Here is a 19,063-nt window from a genome sequence, read left to right as displayed (position 1 = left end):
TTTTAGTTGCCTTCTTTTGGTTTTGAAAAGCTTTCCAATCCTCTAGATCCCCATTATCATTGCTATGTTATATGCCCTCTCTTTTGCTTTAATGCTGACCTTGTCTTCCTTTAACAGCCATGGTTTCCATGCCTACCCTTTAGAATGCCTCTTCTTTGTAATAAGTCTACAGTGCACCTTCCAAATTGCTCCCTGATACTCCAGCCATTGCTGTTCTGATATCATCCCTACTAGTGTCCCCTTCCAATCAACTTTGATCAGCTCCTCTCAGATGCCTCTGTAGTTCCCTTTACTCCACATTAATACTGATATGTCTAATTTTAGCCTCTCCCTCTCAAACTGCAGGGTGAATTCTGTCATTTTATCATCACTGCATCCTAAGGGTTCTTTTATTTTAAGCAACGCATCCAAAATGCTGGAGAAACTCAGCAGGTCAGGCAGGTTACTTTAAGCTCTCTAATAAAATCTAGTCCATTACACAACACTTAGGGGATAATTGCCTTTTCCCTAAAGGTTCAGCCATGAGCTGCTATAAAGAGCCATCTTGTAGGCAATCTATAAATTCCTTCAATGTTCCTTCAGACTATTCAATATCCTCTGATTTACTGTAAATTTCCTTGCCTTGTTTTGCCTCTCTCGATGCATTACCTCACACTTCTCTGGATTAAATTCTATTTTCCAATTTTCCACCTGGCTTAAAAGATCATTGCTGTCTTCCTGCAGTCCAGATCTTCCTTGTTGTCAACCAAGCTAATGTTTGTATCACCTGTAATCATCTTTATCTTCTCTTTACAGTGAACTATGTCAAATGTCTTTCCTAATGACATGTTGTAACATAAAACACAGAATCTGACAAAAGTAAACAGAAAAGTAGTAATGAAATAGCAATAGTAAATGTGGATTGGGGCAGGCTGTTTTCTAGCTAAGGTGTACATGGTAAGTGGGAGGTCTTCAGAAGAAAAATTTTGAGAGCACTGAGTTTTTTTATTAATGGCAGAATAAAAGGCAAGATTACAAGGATACCTTGATTTTTGAGAGATGTGGAGGCCCTAGTTAAGCAAAAGAAGGAGGTACACAGCAGAATTGGCAGGAAGGAACAAATGAGATCTTGAGGAGTGTAAGAAATACAAGAGAACACTTGAGAAGGAAATCAGGAGGGCTAAAAGAAGGCATGAAGTGCTCTCACAGGCAAGATGCAGGAGAATCCCAAAGGCTTGTACAGATATAAAAGGATAGCAAGTGACAAATTAGTCCTCTTAAAGATCAGAGTGGTCATCTATGCATGGAGTCAAAAGAGATGGGGGAGATGTTTTGTATCTGTATTTACTTGTGAGACAGACACAAAGTTCATAGAAGTGAGGCAAAACAGCAGTAAGGATTACAGAGGAGGAGGGTTTGCTATCTTGAGGCAAATTAGGACGGATAAATCCCCAGGGCCTTACAAGGTCTTCCCTTGGACTTTGTGGGAGGTGAAATTGAAGGGGCCCAAGTAGAGATATTTAGAAGTCTTTAGTACCAGGTGAGATGCTGGAGAAAAGTTGATGAAGGCAAAGCAATGGCTGTTATCTACATGGACTTTAGCTAGGCCTTTGATTAAAAAAAATCAAAAAGGTTCAGTGGCTTAGTATAAAGGATGGGGTAGTAAATTGGATTAATCATTAGCTTCATGGAAGATGCCAGAGAATGGTTGCCTCACTGATTGGAGGCCAGTGTCTAGTGGAGTGCCACAGGGATCAGATTTGGGTCCATTGTTGTTTATCATCTATATCAGTGATCTGTATGATAATGTGGTTAACTGGATCAGCCAATTTGCGAACAGCGAGCAAGGCTACCAAAGCTTGCAGTGGGATCTGGACCAGCTGGAAAAATGGGCAGATGGAATTTAACACAGAAGTTTGAGATGTAATTTCGAGAGCACGAACATGGATGGTGGTAGGGCACTGAGGAGTGCAGTGGAACAGAGGGATATGGGAATACAGATAAATATTCCTTAAAAATGGCATCTGAGAAGGTTTGAAATAGAGACTGTGCCATGCAGCCAATGAATAGCTGGGGCTTATTTAGATAGCCTTGAAAGAGAGTATTTGGCACATTGGCCTCAATAAATCGATGTATTGAGGAGATGGGAATGTTGTATTAAAGTTGTATAATACGCTGGTGAGGCCTAATTTGAAGTATTGTGTGCACCCACCTATAGGAAAGATATCAATAAGATTGTAAGACTACAGAGAAGACTTACCAGGATGTTGCAAGGACTTAAGGAGCTAATTTATATGGAAAGGTTGAAGACATCTGGACTTTATTCCCTGAAGCGTAGGAGAATGAGGGAAAATTGGATAAAGGTATACAAAATAAGGAGGTCTATAGAATGGTTAATTGCAAGCAGGCCTTTTCTACTGAGGTTGAGTGAGATTAGAACTAGAGGTCATGGGTTAAAGGTAAAAGGGGAACATGAGGAGGATCTGCTTCACTCATAGGGTGGTGAGAGTGTGGAATAAACTGCCAGTGGAAGTGATGGTTGCAGGTTTGATTGCAACATTTAAGAGAAATTTGAATAGATACATGGATGAGAAACTCCACCATGGATGGGTCCCAAGCCCCACTGCAAAGGAGGACAGTTGGCTATGAGGCTAGCAACCCTTTTCCTTGAAAACCCAGCAGTACAGAAACATCAACACAAGCTTCAAAAACCTCATCCCTGAGAGAGGAAGGATTTTTGAAAATGGGTTACACCTGCATTTGGGCCAAGATGTAGAGTGGGAAGATGAGCAGTATAAAGAGGGTAAGAGGAGTGATGAAGAATAGAATGGGAAGATGAGCAGTACAAAGAGGAGAAGGGGAGTGATGAAGAGTCGAATGGGAAGATGAGCAGTATAAAGAGGAGAGGGAGAGTGATGAGTGACAGTCCTGAGGTGATTGGAGGACAGAGGAAGGATGTAGGATTACAGGCAGATCGAGCTAGGTGGGGGGTGGATTTGGGGGACAGAGGCAATTGGATAGCAAATTGAGGTAGATGGAATAAGGTGAAGGGTGAAGGTTAGAGATAGCTATGGGAGGATGATAAGCAGGATCACAAGGATCTGCCAATGCTGGACTCTAGTAACTGAGCTAGTAATGGGCTCTTGCTTCACTAAACTTAACTTCTTGATTCCATCCTGTCTTCCCTTGTTCATTCCTTTCCACCTACTTGCAGGACACTTCACATGCATTCCATCATTTTGTTAACTCCCCATTCCCTGGCTCCCATCGCTTCAACTTCACTGTGGATGTTCAGTAGTTATACACCTTCATTCCCCCATCATGATAGTCTTAGAACTCTGCTTCTTTCTGCAACAAAGGCTAAATCACTTTCCCTCCATGAACATTCTCATTTGCCTGGCTGAACAAGTCTTGGCTCCACTCACTTTTTACAAATCAAAGATGTAAACATGGATATCTAAATAAGCCCCAGGTATTCATTGGCTCCGTGGTACGGTCTCTATTCCAAACCTTCACAGCGCTTTCTCTGTTACAGCAATGACTGCATTGGTGTTGCTTCATGCATGCATGTAGGATTCATCAACTTATCACCTTCGCCACATGCTTCCACCCTCCCCTCAAATTTACGTGGACTATTTCTGAAACTTCTCTCCCTTTTCTAGTTCTGTCTGTCTCGTCCTCAGAAGACAAACTATCCACTGCTATTTCCTATAAATGTGCTACCTCCCACAGCTACTTAGTCTACACCTCTTCCCACCTTGTCTCTTACTGCAGTGCCATTTGTCATCCCTGACTCCCAGTTTCTCTATCAACGCCACATCAGCTCTCAAGATGAGGCTTTCTGTTCCAGGACATCTGAACTGTCTTCCATTTTCAGGAATCATGCTTTCCCTTCTGCTGTGGTTGATGGAGCCCAATCGTGTTTCTCGTACTTCTGCTCTCATCCCACCTCCTCCCAGACAGAACAGTTCCCCTGATTCTTACCTTTTACCCTACCAGCCTCCATACCCAACACATCATCCATTGTCATTTCCTCCAGAGGCAATGAGATCGCGCTGCCTTCCCCTTCCCACCTTACACAGTGACAATTCACTCCATGACTCCTTCATTCATTTGCTGAGACCTCCCAGCCACATCTCCCAGACCCCAACACTTTTGCTTGCAATCACAGGAGGTGTGACACTTGTTCGTACACCTCCTCTCTCACCATCATCCAGGCACTTAAGTTGTCTCTCACTCCCTCCCTCTCCCCACCTCCCTCCACCCACTGTCTCTTCTCACAACTGGTTCCATCTGTCCTTCACCTCTCCCATAATAGTTCCCATGTTCACCTCCTTTACTTAGCCAACTCCAGCACTGGTAACCCTTGTGTTCCTGCTCATCTTCCTCCAGCCATGTCTCCCACCATCACCCTTTCCTACTCCCATTTCACTGCCTGTTTTCCCTTTGACTGATGCTACTTAGCATCACCTGCCACTGTCTCCCAACTCTACCCACTTGCCCTCCCCTACCTACCACAGTCCACTAATATCTCAATTCCTCTCTTATCACTCCCTCTTTATTCTTTTACTAACCCTCTTCAGTCTTTCTGCAAGGTTTCAGCACGAAACATCAAAAATTCCTTTCCCCCAACAGATGCTGCTCAACCTGCCAAGTGTCAAACCTATGTTGATTCAGCCTAACTTCAGCCTTGTTTCTAGTTCCTTATCAGAGATTCCTGTCATTTTCTCTCTTACTGATGTCAGGCTAACTGGTCTGGAGTCTCCTGCTCTCTCCACTCTCACATCTGAGCATAGATTCAGAAAGGGGAAGAAGAGAGATGGAAAGGAACAGGAGAAAATTGGTGTGAAGCTATTTGAACCAGAGTAAACAAGGGTTAGAAAAACAGGGATAAAAATTGTACAGCAGAGAAACGGACCCTTCGTCCCACCATGTCTGTGTTAAACATCAAGTGCATAACACTATTACAGCTTTTTACTAGCACTTGATCTATAGCCTACTATGCTCTGGTGATTCGGGTGCCTTTAATATGTTGCATAAGAGATGGAACAGGCAGCTCAGGACAAGTCCTTCGACTCACCATATTTTGTCGAAAATATTGTTAGACATTTCCTCTCTCTTTGTGTGAAACGTTCTTCCTCTTCTAAAACCTTAAATCTATGTCCTCTGATCTTAGACACTCTACTATGATGAGAAGTTTACTATCCACCTATCTATGTTCCTTGTAATTTTGTGCACCTGTCAGATTGGTTCTCACCCTCCTCCAGTCCAAGGAAATAAAAACTCCACTCTGTCCAGGCTCTCCTCGCAGTTCATCCCATGTCATGTTGTGATGGAGCATTTCGACCCAAAACATTGACAGTTCTCTTCCTCCAACAGATGCTGCTCAATCCTCGTTCCTCTGGCAGATTGTTTGTTGCGGCATATTCCAGCATCTGCCATCTCTTATGTCTCTGCCCTCTGCACCGACTCAAAAGCTATCATGTCCTTCCAATTCACTTTGTGATTTTCTTATATTCTGTGCCCCAGCTAATGAAGGAAAGCATCCTTTATGCCTTATTTATCTGTGCAAATGCCTTCAGGGGCTCTTGAACTTGTAAACTAAGATTCCTCTGTTCCTCAATACTCCCGAGAGACGTATGTCCCATGGTGTATGCTATACCCTGATATACCTTCCAAAATGCATAATTTCACACTACCATCTAAGTGAACAAGGCACATGTACTGAAGATACACATGTAGTAGGACAAATTGTTATATTGTTATTGACAATATAACCTGTTATAGAACATAGAGCAGTACAGCCCAGGAACAGGCCCTTCAGCCCACAATGATGAGCTGTTCCAATTACATTAGTAACCAAATGACCAACTAAACTAATCCCTTATGCCTACCAATGTCCAAATCCTTCCACTTACCCCATTCATGTGTCTATCTAAACCTCTCTTAAGAATCTGTCATGTATCTGCCGCTATCACCAGCCCATGCAGCATATTCCAGACACCCAACACTTCCTGTGTAAAAAAATTTGCCCCTCACATTTCCTTTGAAATTACCCCCTCTCACCTTAAATGCATGCCCTCTGGTATTAGTGATTTCAACCCTGGGAATACTGTCTGTCTACTCTATTTTATCAACCTCAATCAGATCTCCCCTCCAACATCTCATTATAGCACATGTTCTCTAATCAAGGCAGCATCTTAACAATATGTTACTGAAACATGACTTAAGTAGGAGTAGGACTGACATTAGTACAGGCCTTTCAGGTAAAGGAAAGGAAAGATGAACAAAGAGTAAGGCGACAACAATCTTGGAGACAAGTCTGTGTGAATCATAATATTATGGAAGGCTCATTTTTAAATGAAGGAGCAAAAAAGGACATTCCCCTTATTGACGGAGTATAAGATCTCCAAACAGTCCACTCTGATGGAGAGAGACAAGTATGGAAACAAATCATTTACTGCAGCAAGTCCAAGCAGGTGAAAAGTATTTCAATACCCCAGATATTAACTGCAATGCAGTCAGTACAAACAGTATACAAGGCTCAAAGTACCTCCTTCAGAAGGACTTCTTTGAAGGCAGTATGTGATAAACCCATCTCAAAGAGAGTGACAACAACTGCTGGACTTACTGGATCAAGCAGTGGCTGTGGGGAGAAAGAAATTGTTGATGTTTTGGGTCAGAACCGTGCTTCAGGATTCCCACCCCTCCACCCCAAGGAGAGCAATTCTCTATTTATGTTTTGGAATGAAGCTGAGTAGCGTGAGAGCATTTCTTTAGAAGATAATTCATTTAGATACAATGTAGTTAGGGAAAGGTTAAGGCTAAAATAGGAGTTTGTATTAGGGTAAAGGCAATCTTACCAGACAGAAAAGAGAACAGAAAATAGTTACACCAATATAAATCTTTAGAAACAACAAAAGGTATTTAATGAAGGGCTTTCAAAGGCTTCAAAGTGAATAAGGTCCAGTAAAGATAAAGGACAAGACTATCAAATCTAGAGCCCTTGGATAATGTGGGCAAGAAAAGGCAAAAACAGGAAGCTTTGAACAGAAGCTAAGATGCAACAGACAGCTCAGAAGATTAGGAAGTATGAAAGCGTGATTAATAAGGGAAATGTGGAAAACCAAAGAGAAAATTATGGCAAAAATCCATTATATACATAAAGCAAAGAATGACTAGGTTCTTAATGGATATTTTGCAGTTGTTTACAAAAGGGGGATAATAGTGTTATAATTAACATAAATGAGTGAAATGAAGATGGTAAAAGAGGGAATATTAAGGGATTTTGCATCTTTGAAAGTGGATAAACTACTATAGTTGAATGAAATGTTTATCAGGCTGCTAAGAGAAGCAAGGAGAGAAATTGCAGAGGGTCTAACTAAATCTTTCCAGATCCCTCAGGGTATTTCCAAATGCAGTATCCATAATAAGGAAGTTTGCAGATGAAACAAATATTGGGTATGTGGTTGACAATAGAAATCTTTAGACAGCAGAAAGACAAAAATGGTTTGGTAAGATGAGGAAAAACATTCTTAATGTTATTTGATCAATACACTCAAAAGTGTTGACTATCATTCTTAACAGGACCCCTTGCATTGATACACCCTTCAGTATAAGGACAATGGTGTTCTGCTGCAATTCGTCCATAAGATAATGGAGCAGAAGTAGGCCATTCAGCCCACTGATCATGCTACACCATTCAGTTATAGCGGATGTTTTAACCCCATTCACCTGCCTTCTTTCCATTACCCTTAACCCTGTTACCAAGCAAGAACCTATTGATCTTAGCCTTAAATACACACAATGACTTGGCCTCCACACCCAATGAATTCCACAGAATCACCATGCTCTGGCTGAAGAAATACCTCTCACATTTAAATGTTCCTTTGTTCTGAGGCCATTCCTTCAGATTCTAGACTAATTGAAACATCCTCTGTACGTACTTTCTATCCAGGCCCTTAAGAATTCAATCACAAACAAGATAAAATCTGCAGATGCTGGAAATCCAAACAACACACACAAAATGCTGGAGGAACTCAGCAGGAAAAGAGTACAGTCAACGTTTCGAGCCAAGATGCTTCAGCAGGACTGGAGAAGATAAAATGAGGAGTCCTTTAAATATTCAGTATTAAGTATTGAGTCCTTAGTATTAAGTAAGTTTCAATGAGATACACACCCAATCCTTCTGAGCTCCATTAAGTACAGGCTCAAATATCATACGCTCCTCATACATTAAACCTTACATTCCTGAAATCATTCCTGCTAGCCTTCTCTGGACCCTGTCCAGGGCTAGCAGACCATATGGGCCCCAAAATTGCTCACATTAACAGCTAGTCCACATCTTCAGTTCTGTGTATGATCCTGGACTCCAGGGAGGTTGAGGTTGCATTGGAGAGGAGATTTATGAGGATGTTTCCAGGACATGGAAATGCTAGCAGTGAGGAACAGTGGAATACCTGGTGTTTTTCACAGTAGGTTGAGTGAAGCTGTAACTTAAGTTTGTGGTGTTATTAGAGACCTGGATAGAGAAAATGGGACCATCCTGTTTATCTAGTTGGTCTAGGAACAAGATGAGGATAGGTTCTGCAACCCATAGTTTGGTGGGGAATGGAACTCCCTGGCTGAAAGGCAGAAACCGCCGTCACATTTATACATCGTTAGGATCCATACTGGAAGAGCTGTGACCTGAAGAGCTACAGATCTAGTGCTGGTGGAGGGTGGCGTGATCTGTGGGTTGGGGTTAGATTTGACTGATGACTGGTATAGATGTGATGGGCTGAATGGACTTCTCTGCCATGCATTTTCTATGGGTAAAAGGGCGCCTGTGTGTCAATAATTTATTGCAATTGCAAGATAGGAGGGGTCTGGATGAAGGCTCCCCTTCAGGACATGGACAACCCCATCTATTGCTCTGGTAGTAGATACAAAGGTTGACCACCTACCTGAACTCTCCTGCCATTTCTAAGATTAGTGTCCCAAGAAAAAAAGTGGAGACAAATTCTCAATGTGAAGTGAGAAAGTTGATGTTTTTCCTCAGTGTTTTTGTTCATGTGTCATAAAAAGATGGGAAGGTTGACAGGGAGCAAAGCATGTGGTGGGTTAGCCGCTGTGTATCAGGGGATGACCACTATGAAGGTAGGTAGGCTAGAAATCCAATGGTGGTTGGTTGGTCAAAGGTTCTCAGTGGCAGGAAGGTGCAGGACATGGAAAAGCTGGAGAATACGGTCAGATAGAGGGGGAGGTAAGCAAAGGATAAGGGAAAATAATGCCCTTGCAAGAAAACACATAACCTGCTAGAGTCACCAGATTGGAACTATTGTGGGAAGTAGCTAGATCCCAGTATGGAGACAGGATGAAAAGGCAGCATTACTGGATCTGGCTGTGGCTTACTGTCCTTCTCCTTTATAGAGACTGGTACTGATGAATATGCCTGTTACTGAGGACAAGACTGTCCACTTCACCTCCACCCTCATGGCCTTGATCAGGACTGCACTTCAAATCAAGCTTGCAAGAGGTAAGCGGACATTCATCATTGACATCACTACTCCACAAACTTTAACCAGGAGTAACCACATCAAGAACACTTTGGTGCGTTTTATCATAGTAAGATGTCCCAAGGTCTATCATGGTGTGTTTATCAGACACAATTAAAATGCTCCTGATAATTGGGACCTGAAATAAAAACAGCAGAAAATAATTAGCAGGTTAGAGGTGCATCAGAGGTGAGAGAAACAGATTAACGTTTCGTCACATCACTGGATGTATAATTCTACCATCTCTCTGACCCATACACATTCCGACTGTTGCTCAGACCTCAGCAGTTCAGGCAGCATCTATGGAGGGAAATCGACAACTGATATTTCAGCTCAAGACTCTTCATCTGATCCTGATAAAGGGTTTCAGCTTGAAATGTTGACCATCCATTTCTCTCTAGAGATGCTGCTTGACCTGCTGTGCTCCTCCAGCACCTTTTGTGTTCCCTCCAGGTTCCGGCATCCCCAGTCTCTTATGTCTTTGTTTCTGAAGCTTTCTCCGTTCCAAAGTCTCATGCTTGCTCATTCTTCCCCTCCCTCGCTCTCTCACTCTTCCTCACTCTCACCCCCCCTCAGTCTCACCCTTACTCACTTTCACCCTTCCCAACTCTCACTCACTCAGTCTTACTCTCCCTCACTCTCCATCCTCCCACTATCACCTCTCCCTCACTTTCATACTCCATCATTCTCAGATCTTCCTCATTCTCACTGCCTCACACTCCTGCATATCCCTCACCCTCAATGTCATATTATGACTTGGAATTCTGATCTGCCAAACCCACCTTCTGAGCTAACATTAACTCCACATTCTCTCCATTTCCCACAAAGAGTTCCCTTGTTAACCTCAACCTCAACCATCCAATCATTCAACCTTTGCAGCGGATGTCCCACCTTAGGGCAAAACCATGTTCACCTTAGTCAGTGAACTAGGAATTGGACAACTCAGTTGTTAATTCACATTCCACTGTGACAGTTCCAAGATTTGGAATTCAATTTCAAAATGTAAATTAAAAGCTTTATCTATTTCTAGGCCAATTATCAGAAGCAGGGCAAATGAATGGGCTAATTTTAATACCAGCCAATAATAATGAAATTCTTTCCGGTGTCCTATATTATGGAAATTTCAGTTTGATCTTTAAGGACTGCAGTCCTTTTCAGTGTTTCTGACTTTTAACTAATCCACACACTCAAGGTCCATGCCCAACATCTCAGAATAACTTGATCGAGTCAAAATGTGGCCTTCCTCAGACTGCCCATATCGCCAGAAAGAATCGGAAGTTTATAACAGTCCTGATGAAGGCTCTCGGTCCGAAACGTCAACAGCGCTTCTCCCTATAGATGCTGCCTGGCCTGCTGTGTTCCACCAGCATTTTGTGTGTGTTGTTTGAATTTCCAGCATCTGCAGATTTCCTCATGGAAGTTTATAACCTTACTTTTTCACAATATCCTTCTATTCCATCTTCTTATTCTGACCTTTGTAGTATGAACCTCGATTTCTTGCAAGACACCAGCCATAATGTACACATTGTATGAAAGTAACCAGTTCAACAATCAGCCAGGGTCACTGGACACACATCTTGCTGGTGTAGACACCATGGCACACTGGACATATTTCTTGCTAGTGTAGTCACCACAGACACTGGACACACTTCTTGCTAGTGTAGTCACCACGGACACTTGTCACACTTCTTGCTAGTGTAGTCACCACGGACACTGGACACATTTCTTGCTAGTGTAGTCACCACAGACACACTGGACACACTTCCAGCTGGTGTTGTCACCAAGGACACTGGACACAATTCTTGCTGATATAGTCACCAGGGATACTGGACTTAAGAACATAAGAAAGAGGAGCAGGAGTCAGCCATCTGGCCCGTTGAGCCTGCTCTGCTGTTCAATCTGGCCATGGACTGATTTCCACCTATCTGCCTTTTCCCCATAACCTTAATTCCCCTACTATGCAAAAACCTGTCCAAATTTGTCTTAAATATATTTACTGAGGTAGCCTCCCCTACTTCATTGGGTCGAGAATTTCACAGATTCATCACCCTCTGGGAAAAGCAGTTCATCCTCATCAGCAACCTAAATCTACTCCCCCAAATCTTGAGGCTACGTGCCCAGGTTCTAGTCTTACCTATCAGTGGAAACAACTTTCCTGCCTCTACTTTATCTATCCCTTTCATAATTTAATGTTTCTGTAAGGTCTCCTGTCATTCTTCCGAATTCCCGTGAGTAGAGTCCCAGGTGACTCAATCTCTCCTCATAGTCTAACCTCTTCTTATCTGGAATCAATCTTGTGAACCTCCTCTGCACTGCCTCCAAAGCCAGTATATCCTTCCTCAAGTAAGGAGACCAGAACTGCACGTACGGCCTCACTAGTACCCTGTACAGTTGCAGCATAACCTCCTTGCTCTTAAATTCAATCCCTTGAACAATGGCCAACATTCCATTTGCCTTCTTTGTAGCCTGCTGCAGCTGCAAACCAGACTTTTGTGATTCATGCAAGTCCCTTTGCACAGCAGCATGCCGCAATATTTTATATTTAAATAATAATCTTCTCTTCCATTTTTTCTTCCAAGTGGATGACCTCACATTTACCAACATTGTATTCCATCTGCCAGACCCTTGCCCACACACTTAACTTATCCATATCTCTCTGCGGACTCTCCGTATCTTCTGCACAATTTGCTTTTCCACTCAATTTAGTATCATCAGCAAACTTAGATACACTACACCTGGTCCCCTCTTCCAGATCGTTAATGTCTATTGTGAACAGTTGCAGGACCAGCACCGACCCCTGCGACACACTGCTCACCACTGATTGCCAACGAGAAACACCCACATCTCCCAACTCTTTGCCTTCTATTATTTAACCAATCCTCTATCCATGCTAATACATCACCCGCAACCCTATGCATCCTTATCTTATGGATAAGTCTTTTATGTGGCATCTTATCGAACACCTGCTGGAAATCCACAATCCACTGAACACACTTATTGCTGGTGCAGTCACTCCCACAAAGTAGCCTGCCAATGATACGCTTATTCCACTCTTAAGGTAGCAGGACATGTAGATAAGACCATAAGACATAGGAGCAGAATTAGGCCATTCAGTTCATTGAGTCTACTTCACCATTTGATCATGGCTGATCCCATTTTCCTGCCTTCTTCCTGTAACCTTTCATGTCCTGCCTTATCAAGAATCTATCCATCTCTATTTTAAATACACCCAATGACCTGGTCTCCACAGCTGACTGGCAATGAATTCCACAGGCTCTCCACCCTCTGGCTAAAGAAATTCATCCTCATCTCTGTTTTAAATAGAAATCCCTCTATTCTGAATTTGAGCCCTCTGGTACTAAACTCCACTACAATGGATCCACTCTATCTGGGCCTTCCAGCATTCGATTGGTTTCAATGAGAACCCCCTCTCCCTTATTCTTCTAAATTCCAGCAAGTACACAGCCTAGAGCCCTTTTATTTGCCGATTTGCCTCCTGCCGATCAGCTAATGCTCTATCCATGCTAGTATCTTTCCTGTGCACTTATCTTGCTAAACAGCCTTATGTGCAGCATCTTGTCAAAAGCCAGGTACACAAGACCCACTGATTCTCCTTTTCTATTCTTTTTCTATTGTTCTTAACGAATTCCAACAGATTTGTCAAGGAAGATTTTCTTTTAAGGAAACCATGCTGACTATAGCCTATTTTACTATGTACCAAGTACCCCAAAACCTCATCCTTAACAATCAACTCCAACATCTTCCCAACCACTGAAGTCAGGCTAACTGCCTATAGTTTCCTTTCTCTGCCTCATTCCCTTCTTGAAGAGTGGAGTGATGTTTGCAGTTTTGCAGTTGACTGGAACCATGCCAGAATCTCATGATTCTTGAAAGATCATTACTAATGCCCCCACAATCTCTTCACCTACCCCTTTCTGACCCTGGGTGTAGACCATCTGGTCCAGGTGACTTGTATACCTTCAGACCTTTCAGCTTGCTAAGTATCTTCTCCCTAGTAATAGCAACTGCACTCACTTCTACCACCTGACACTCTCCGGCATACTGCTCATGTTTCCACAGTGAAGACTGATGCAAAACACTTATTCATTTCATCTTCCATTGCCTTGTCCCCCAATTACTACCTCTCCTGTGTCGGTTTAAGGTGACACAGAAACACAGCAACATGGAAGTCATAATCAGAATTGGATTTAAAATCACTGGCATATTTCGTGAAATTTGTTAACTTTACGGCACCAGTACAATGAAATAAATATAGAGAAAAAACAGAATTACTGTAAGTACATATATGTCTATTAAATAGTTAAAATAAGTTGTGCAAAAATAATAGAAATAAAAAATAGTGAGGTAGTGTTCATGGATCCAGTGTCCATTAAGGTCATGCTGGAACTGGATAAAAGACTTCTACAGAACTGGAAATGTGACAAAAACATTGAACTTTAAATTCCAGCCAAGGAGAAGGGTAGAGACAGGGAATGTTTGTGAGGGGGGAGGAGGTGAAGACCAAAGAGAGAGAGACAAAGACAGAGAGGGGGATGTCATTCTTGGAACAGAAGATGTTATAAACTGATCTGATTGGGACTGAGAAACAGCCATTGGTGCTGAGATGTCTACTTGTATTGAGGTGGGAGGTTATGTTGCAGTTGTACAGAATGCTGGTGAGGCTGCCCCTGAAGTACAGTTTCAGTCGCTACATTATGGGAAAGATGTTATTAAACTAGAAAGAGTAGTGAAAATGTACAAGAATGCAGCCAGGACTCAAAGTCCTAGTTATATGGAAGTGTTGGTCAGGCTAGGACTTTATTCCTTGGAATGTGGGAATGTGGGTGCTGTGACCTTATAGAGGTACATTAAATCATGAGAGGGAGAGATATAATTAATGTAGGACACTGGGGGGGGGGGACGTAATTTTATAGAGGTGTGTAAAATTATAACAGACAGAGAATGGGTCAATATAGGAGGTGGGGGTGGGGTGGGGGTTCTAATCTTATAGAGGTATATAAAATCATGAGAGACAGAGACAGGCTAGATACACATGATCTTTTTTTTCCGGGAAGGGGAAACAAAAAACTAGGGTGCACTGGTTTAAGGTAAGAGGGGAAAGTATTAAAAGGGACCTGGGGGGTCAGCTTCTTCATGTAGTCAATGAGGCATAAATGGACTGAGCTGCCGGGGGAGTGGTTGAGGCTGATACAATACCAATATTTAAAGGCACTTGGACAAGTACATGGATAGAAGGGGTTTAGCAGGATACAGGTAAATGGAACTAGCTTAGTAGCACTATGGTTGACACAGACAAGCTGGGTTAAAGGGCCTGTTTCCATGCCATTTTACTCTATGACTCAATGAAAAATAGAGACTAAAGTACTTCAGATACCTCCCAAAGAGTGGGACTGGGAGTTATAGAGAGACACTCTTTTTTTAAATTTATTTCTTAGTTATTTACTGAGATACAACACAGAACAGGCCCTTTTGGTCCTTTGCCTAGCAATCCCAATTTAATCCTAGCCTAATCAGAGGGAGGAAACTGGAACACCCAGAGGACACGTCACCTGTGAGTCGGCTGGTGTGGTGTATGCGTCCGGTGCTCCCGGTGTGGTGTACTGCGTCCGGTGCTCCCGGTGTGGTATACTGTGTCCAGTGCTTCCGGTGTGGCCTCTTATATATTGGTGAGACCCGACGCAGACTGGGAGACCATTTCGCTGAACGCCTACGCTCGGTCCGCCAGAGAAAGCAGGATCTCCCAGTGGCCACACATTTTAATTCCATGTCCCAGTCCCATTCTGATATGTCTATCCATGGCATCCTCTACTGTCAAGATGAAGCCACACTCAGGTTGGAGGAACAACACCTTATATACCGGCTGGGTAGCCTCCAACCTGATGGCATGAACATTGACTTCTCTAACTTCTGTTAATGCCTCTCTTCCCCTTCTTACCCCATCCCTGATATATTTAGTTTTTTTTCTCTCTCTGCCCATCACTCTGCCTGTTCTCCATCTCCCTCTGGTGCTCCCCTCCCCCTTTCTTTCTCCCGAGGCCTCCAGTTCCATGATCCTTTCCCTTCTATAGCTCTGTATCCCTTTTGCCAATCACCTGTCTGGCTGTCAGCTTCACCCTACCCCCTCCGGTCTTCTCCTATCATTTCGCATTTTCCCCTCCCCCTCCTACTTTCAAATCTCTCACTATCTTTCCTTTCAGTTAGTCCTGACAAAGGGTCTCGGCCCAAAATGTCGACAGCGCTTCTTCCTATAGATGTTGCCTGGCCTGCTGCGTTCCACCAGCATTTTGTGTGTGTTGCTTGAATTTCCAGCATCTACAGATTTCCTCGTGACACCCAGTGGAAACCCATGCAGTCATGCGGAGAATGTACAAATTCCTTACACATATCTTCAGTTACAATACTTTCAACAATACACCTCTGGAAGTTAGTTAGAGTGTTCAGTGACATGCCAAAATTCATAATCTCAGACTGATCCTTCCTTGTGATTGCCTCAATCAGTGATGGGCACCAAACACTGACCTTACCAACAACACACACCTTCTTTAAGTATAGAATTCTCAGGGAGATATTTGAAAATTGATAGGTCTCTTTTATTCATTAATAAAGGAATTGTTTGTAATTGCCAGTTATTTCTGAGTTTGGGGCAGTGCTCCTGTGCTCTCCAGATTGTGAGTTGTGCTTCCTGAACAAATTTCTCTGTCAGGTGGAGCAGACAAACAGCAGCTGGATGCAGAACTGAGAAAGGAAATCATGACAATTTGGCCTCACCTATCACAGAAGACCCTGGACCTCTTGGTTCCCATGCACTCATGTAAGTGAAGAGAAACCCAGATTGCTGGAAATACTTAGCAGGTGAGGTAGCATCTGTGAAGACAGAAATAATTAACAGTTCAGATCAATGACTTTTCAATAAGTGAGACATGTTCCTATCCAAAAAAAGTGTGCTGTGTACCATGACAGGTGTGCTGGAAATGGCCATGAACAGCTTAAATCACCCAAAGGTTTCAGTAATCAATGATCAACCATAAGCCTTAAAATTCTAAATTAGAAGACCATTCAGAGTTAAGAATTGTAATTTTCCTGAATTACAGATTTTTCAATTATATTCTGGTCACCCAGCTAGTGAAAGGACATCATTATCAAATGAAATCAAATCATTAGATAGAGGTAACAGAGGATTGGACGATATTAAATTGTTGTGGGTAGAGCTAAGGAACTGCAAGGGTAAAAGAACCCTGATGGGAACTTTGGGACCCCCCCCCCCAAAACCACGATTAAGATGTGATCTATAAATTACAATGGGAGATAAAAAATAGGTGTCATGTTACAATAGTCAATATGCAGCTAGATTGGATAAATTAGGTTAGTGCTGGATCCCAAGAGGGGGATTTTCCAGAATGCCTACTACATGGCTTTTTAGAACAGCTCGTGGTTAAGCCTAATAGGGGATCAGCTATTCTGGATTGGGTGTCATGCAATGAACCGGAATTAATCAGAGTTGAAGCTGAAGAAACCCTTGGGGTAAATAATCATAATATGATAGAATTTACACTGCAATTTGAGAACAAAGAGTCAAGTGTATCAGTATTACAGTGGAGTAAAAGGAACTGCAGAGATGTGAAAGAGGAGCTGGCCAAAATTGATTGGAAAGGAACACAATAAAAAAGTCATAAAGAAGAAAAAGACGGAATATGAAGGTAAGTTAGCCAGTAATATTTACGAGGATACCAAAAGTTTCTTGATACTTAAAGTGTAAAAGAGAGGCAAGAGTAGATAGCGGACCACTGGAAAATGATGCTGGAGAGGAAGTGTGTTTTTAAGTTGTCATTACTCTGGAGGGGCTTATGAAGCTGAAAGGTCTAAAGGTAGATAGGTTGCTTAGACCAGATGATATATACCCTAGGGTTCTGAAAATTGTGAATGAAAAGATTGCGGAGGCATTATTAATGATCTTTCAAAAATCAATTAATTCTGGCATGGTTCTGAGGGAATGGAAAATTGCAAATGTCACTCCACTCTTAAAGACAGGAGGAAAGCAGAAGAAAGGAAATTATAGGCCAGTTGGTCTGACCTCTGTGATTGGGAAGATGTTGGAGTTGATTGTTAAGGATGTGGTTTCAGGGTACTTGGAGACACATGATAAAATAAGGCATAGTCAGCGTGGTTTCCTCAAGGGAAAATCTTGTCTGACAAATCTGTTAGAATTCTTTGTAGAAATAAGGCAGGATAAACAAAGGAAAGTCGCTGGATGTTGTGTCCTTGGATTTTCAGAAGGCTTTTGACAAGGTGCCACACATGAGGCTGCTTAATAAGCTAAGAGGCCATGGTATTACAGGAAAGATACTAGTACAGATAGAGCATTGGCTGATTGGCAGTAGGCAAAGAGTGAGAATAAAGGGAGTCTTTTCTGGTTGGCTGCCAGTGAGTAGTGGTGTTCCACAGGGGTTTGTGTTGGGACCAATTCTTTTTACGTTATATGTCTATCATTGGATGACAGAATTCATTGCTTTGTGGCCAAGTTTGTGGATGATATGAAGATAGGTGGAGGGCCAGGTAGTTTTGTGGAAGTAGAGAGGCTACAGAATGATTTAGACAGATTAGGAGAATGGACAAAGAAGTGGCAGATAAAATGCAGTGTTGAGAAGAGTATGGACTTGCACTTCGGTAGGATTAAAAGCATAGATTATTTTCCAAACATGGAAAAATTTTAAAAATCCGAAGTGCAAAGGGTCTTGCGTGTCCTCAAGCAGGATTCCCTAAAGGTTAACTTACAGGTTGAGTCAGAGGTGAGGAAGGTAAATGCAATGTTAGCATTCATTTTGAAAGGATTAGAATTTATAAAAATGATATAATACTAAGTTTTTATAAAGCATTATTGAAGCCTCACTTGGAGTATTGTGAGCAGTTTTGGGCCCCATATCTAAGAAAGGATGTGCTGACATTGGAAAGGGTTTAAAGGACATTCACAAAAATGATTCCAGGATTGAATGGCTTGTCATATGAGGAGCATTTGGTGGCCCTGAGCCTTTACTCACTGGAATTGAGAAGGATGAGGGGTGACCTCATTGTATCTATCAAATAGTGAAAGGCCTCGATAAAGTGGATGTGGAGAGGATGTTTCCAATAGTAGGTGAGTCTAAAACCAGAGCACACAGTCTCAGAATAGAGGGGCATCCATTTAGAATGTAGATGAGGAGGAATTTCTTTAGCCAGCGAGTAGTGATTCTGTGGAATTCGGTGCTACAGGCGCCTGCGGAGACCAAGTCATTGGGTGTATTTAAGTCAGAGATTCGTGATTAGTCAGGGCATAAAGGGATAAGGGGAGAGGGTTGGAGATTGGGGCTAAGTGAAAATGTATCAGCCATGATGAAATGGCAGAGCAGACTCGATGGGCCAAATGGCCTAATTCTGCTCCTATATCTTATAGTCTAATTAAGCTGGAAAGTGTGCAGAAAAAATTTACAAGAATGTTACCAGGACTTTAGTTATAAGGAGAGTCTAATGGGGTGGGGCTTTATTCCCTGAAG

The 19,063-nt window shown here is 42.4% G+C and overlaps 1 protein-coding gene across 1 annotated transcript in view; it reads left to right on the top strand.

Annotated features, from left to right (window-relative positions):
• The window catches only part of LOC132402214 (probable voltage-dependent R-type calcium channel subunit alpha-1E), a 600,800-nt gene that overhangs the window by 535,203 nt on the left and 46,534 nt on the right, over positions 1–19,063 (top strand). The window contains exons 40-41 of the mRNA XM_059984957.1: positions 9,391–9,496; positions 16,240–16,347. Coding sequence (XP_059840940.1) covers positions 9,391–9,496; positions 16,240–16,347 — 214 coding nt within the window. The remainder of the gene's footprint in view (positions 1–9,390; positions 9,497–16,239; positions 16,348–19,063) is intronic.

This window comes from Hypanus sabinus, chromosome 11, assembly GCF_030144855.1.
Source record: "Hypanus sabinus isolate sHypSab1 chromosome 11, sHypSab1.hap1, whole genome shotgun sequence".
In the NCBI taxonomy this organism is placed as follows: domain Eukaryota; kingdom Metazoa; phylum Chordata; class Chondrichthyes; order Myliobatiformes; family Dasyatidae; genus Hypanus; species Hypanus sabinus.
The sequence above is the reverse complement of the archived record's forward strand: the minus strand, read 5'-3'. Positions and strand labels throughout refer to the sequence as shown.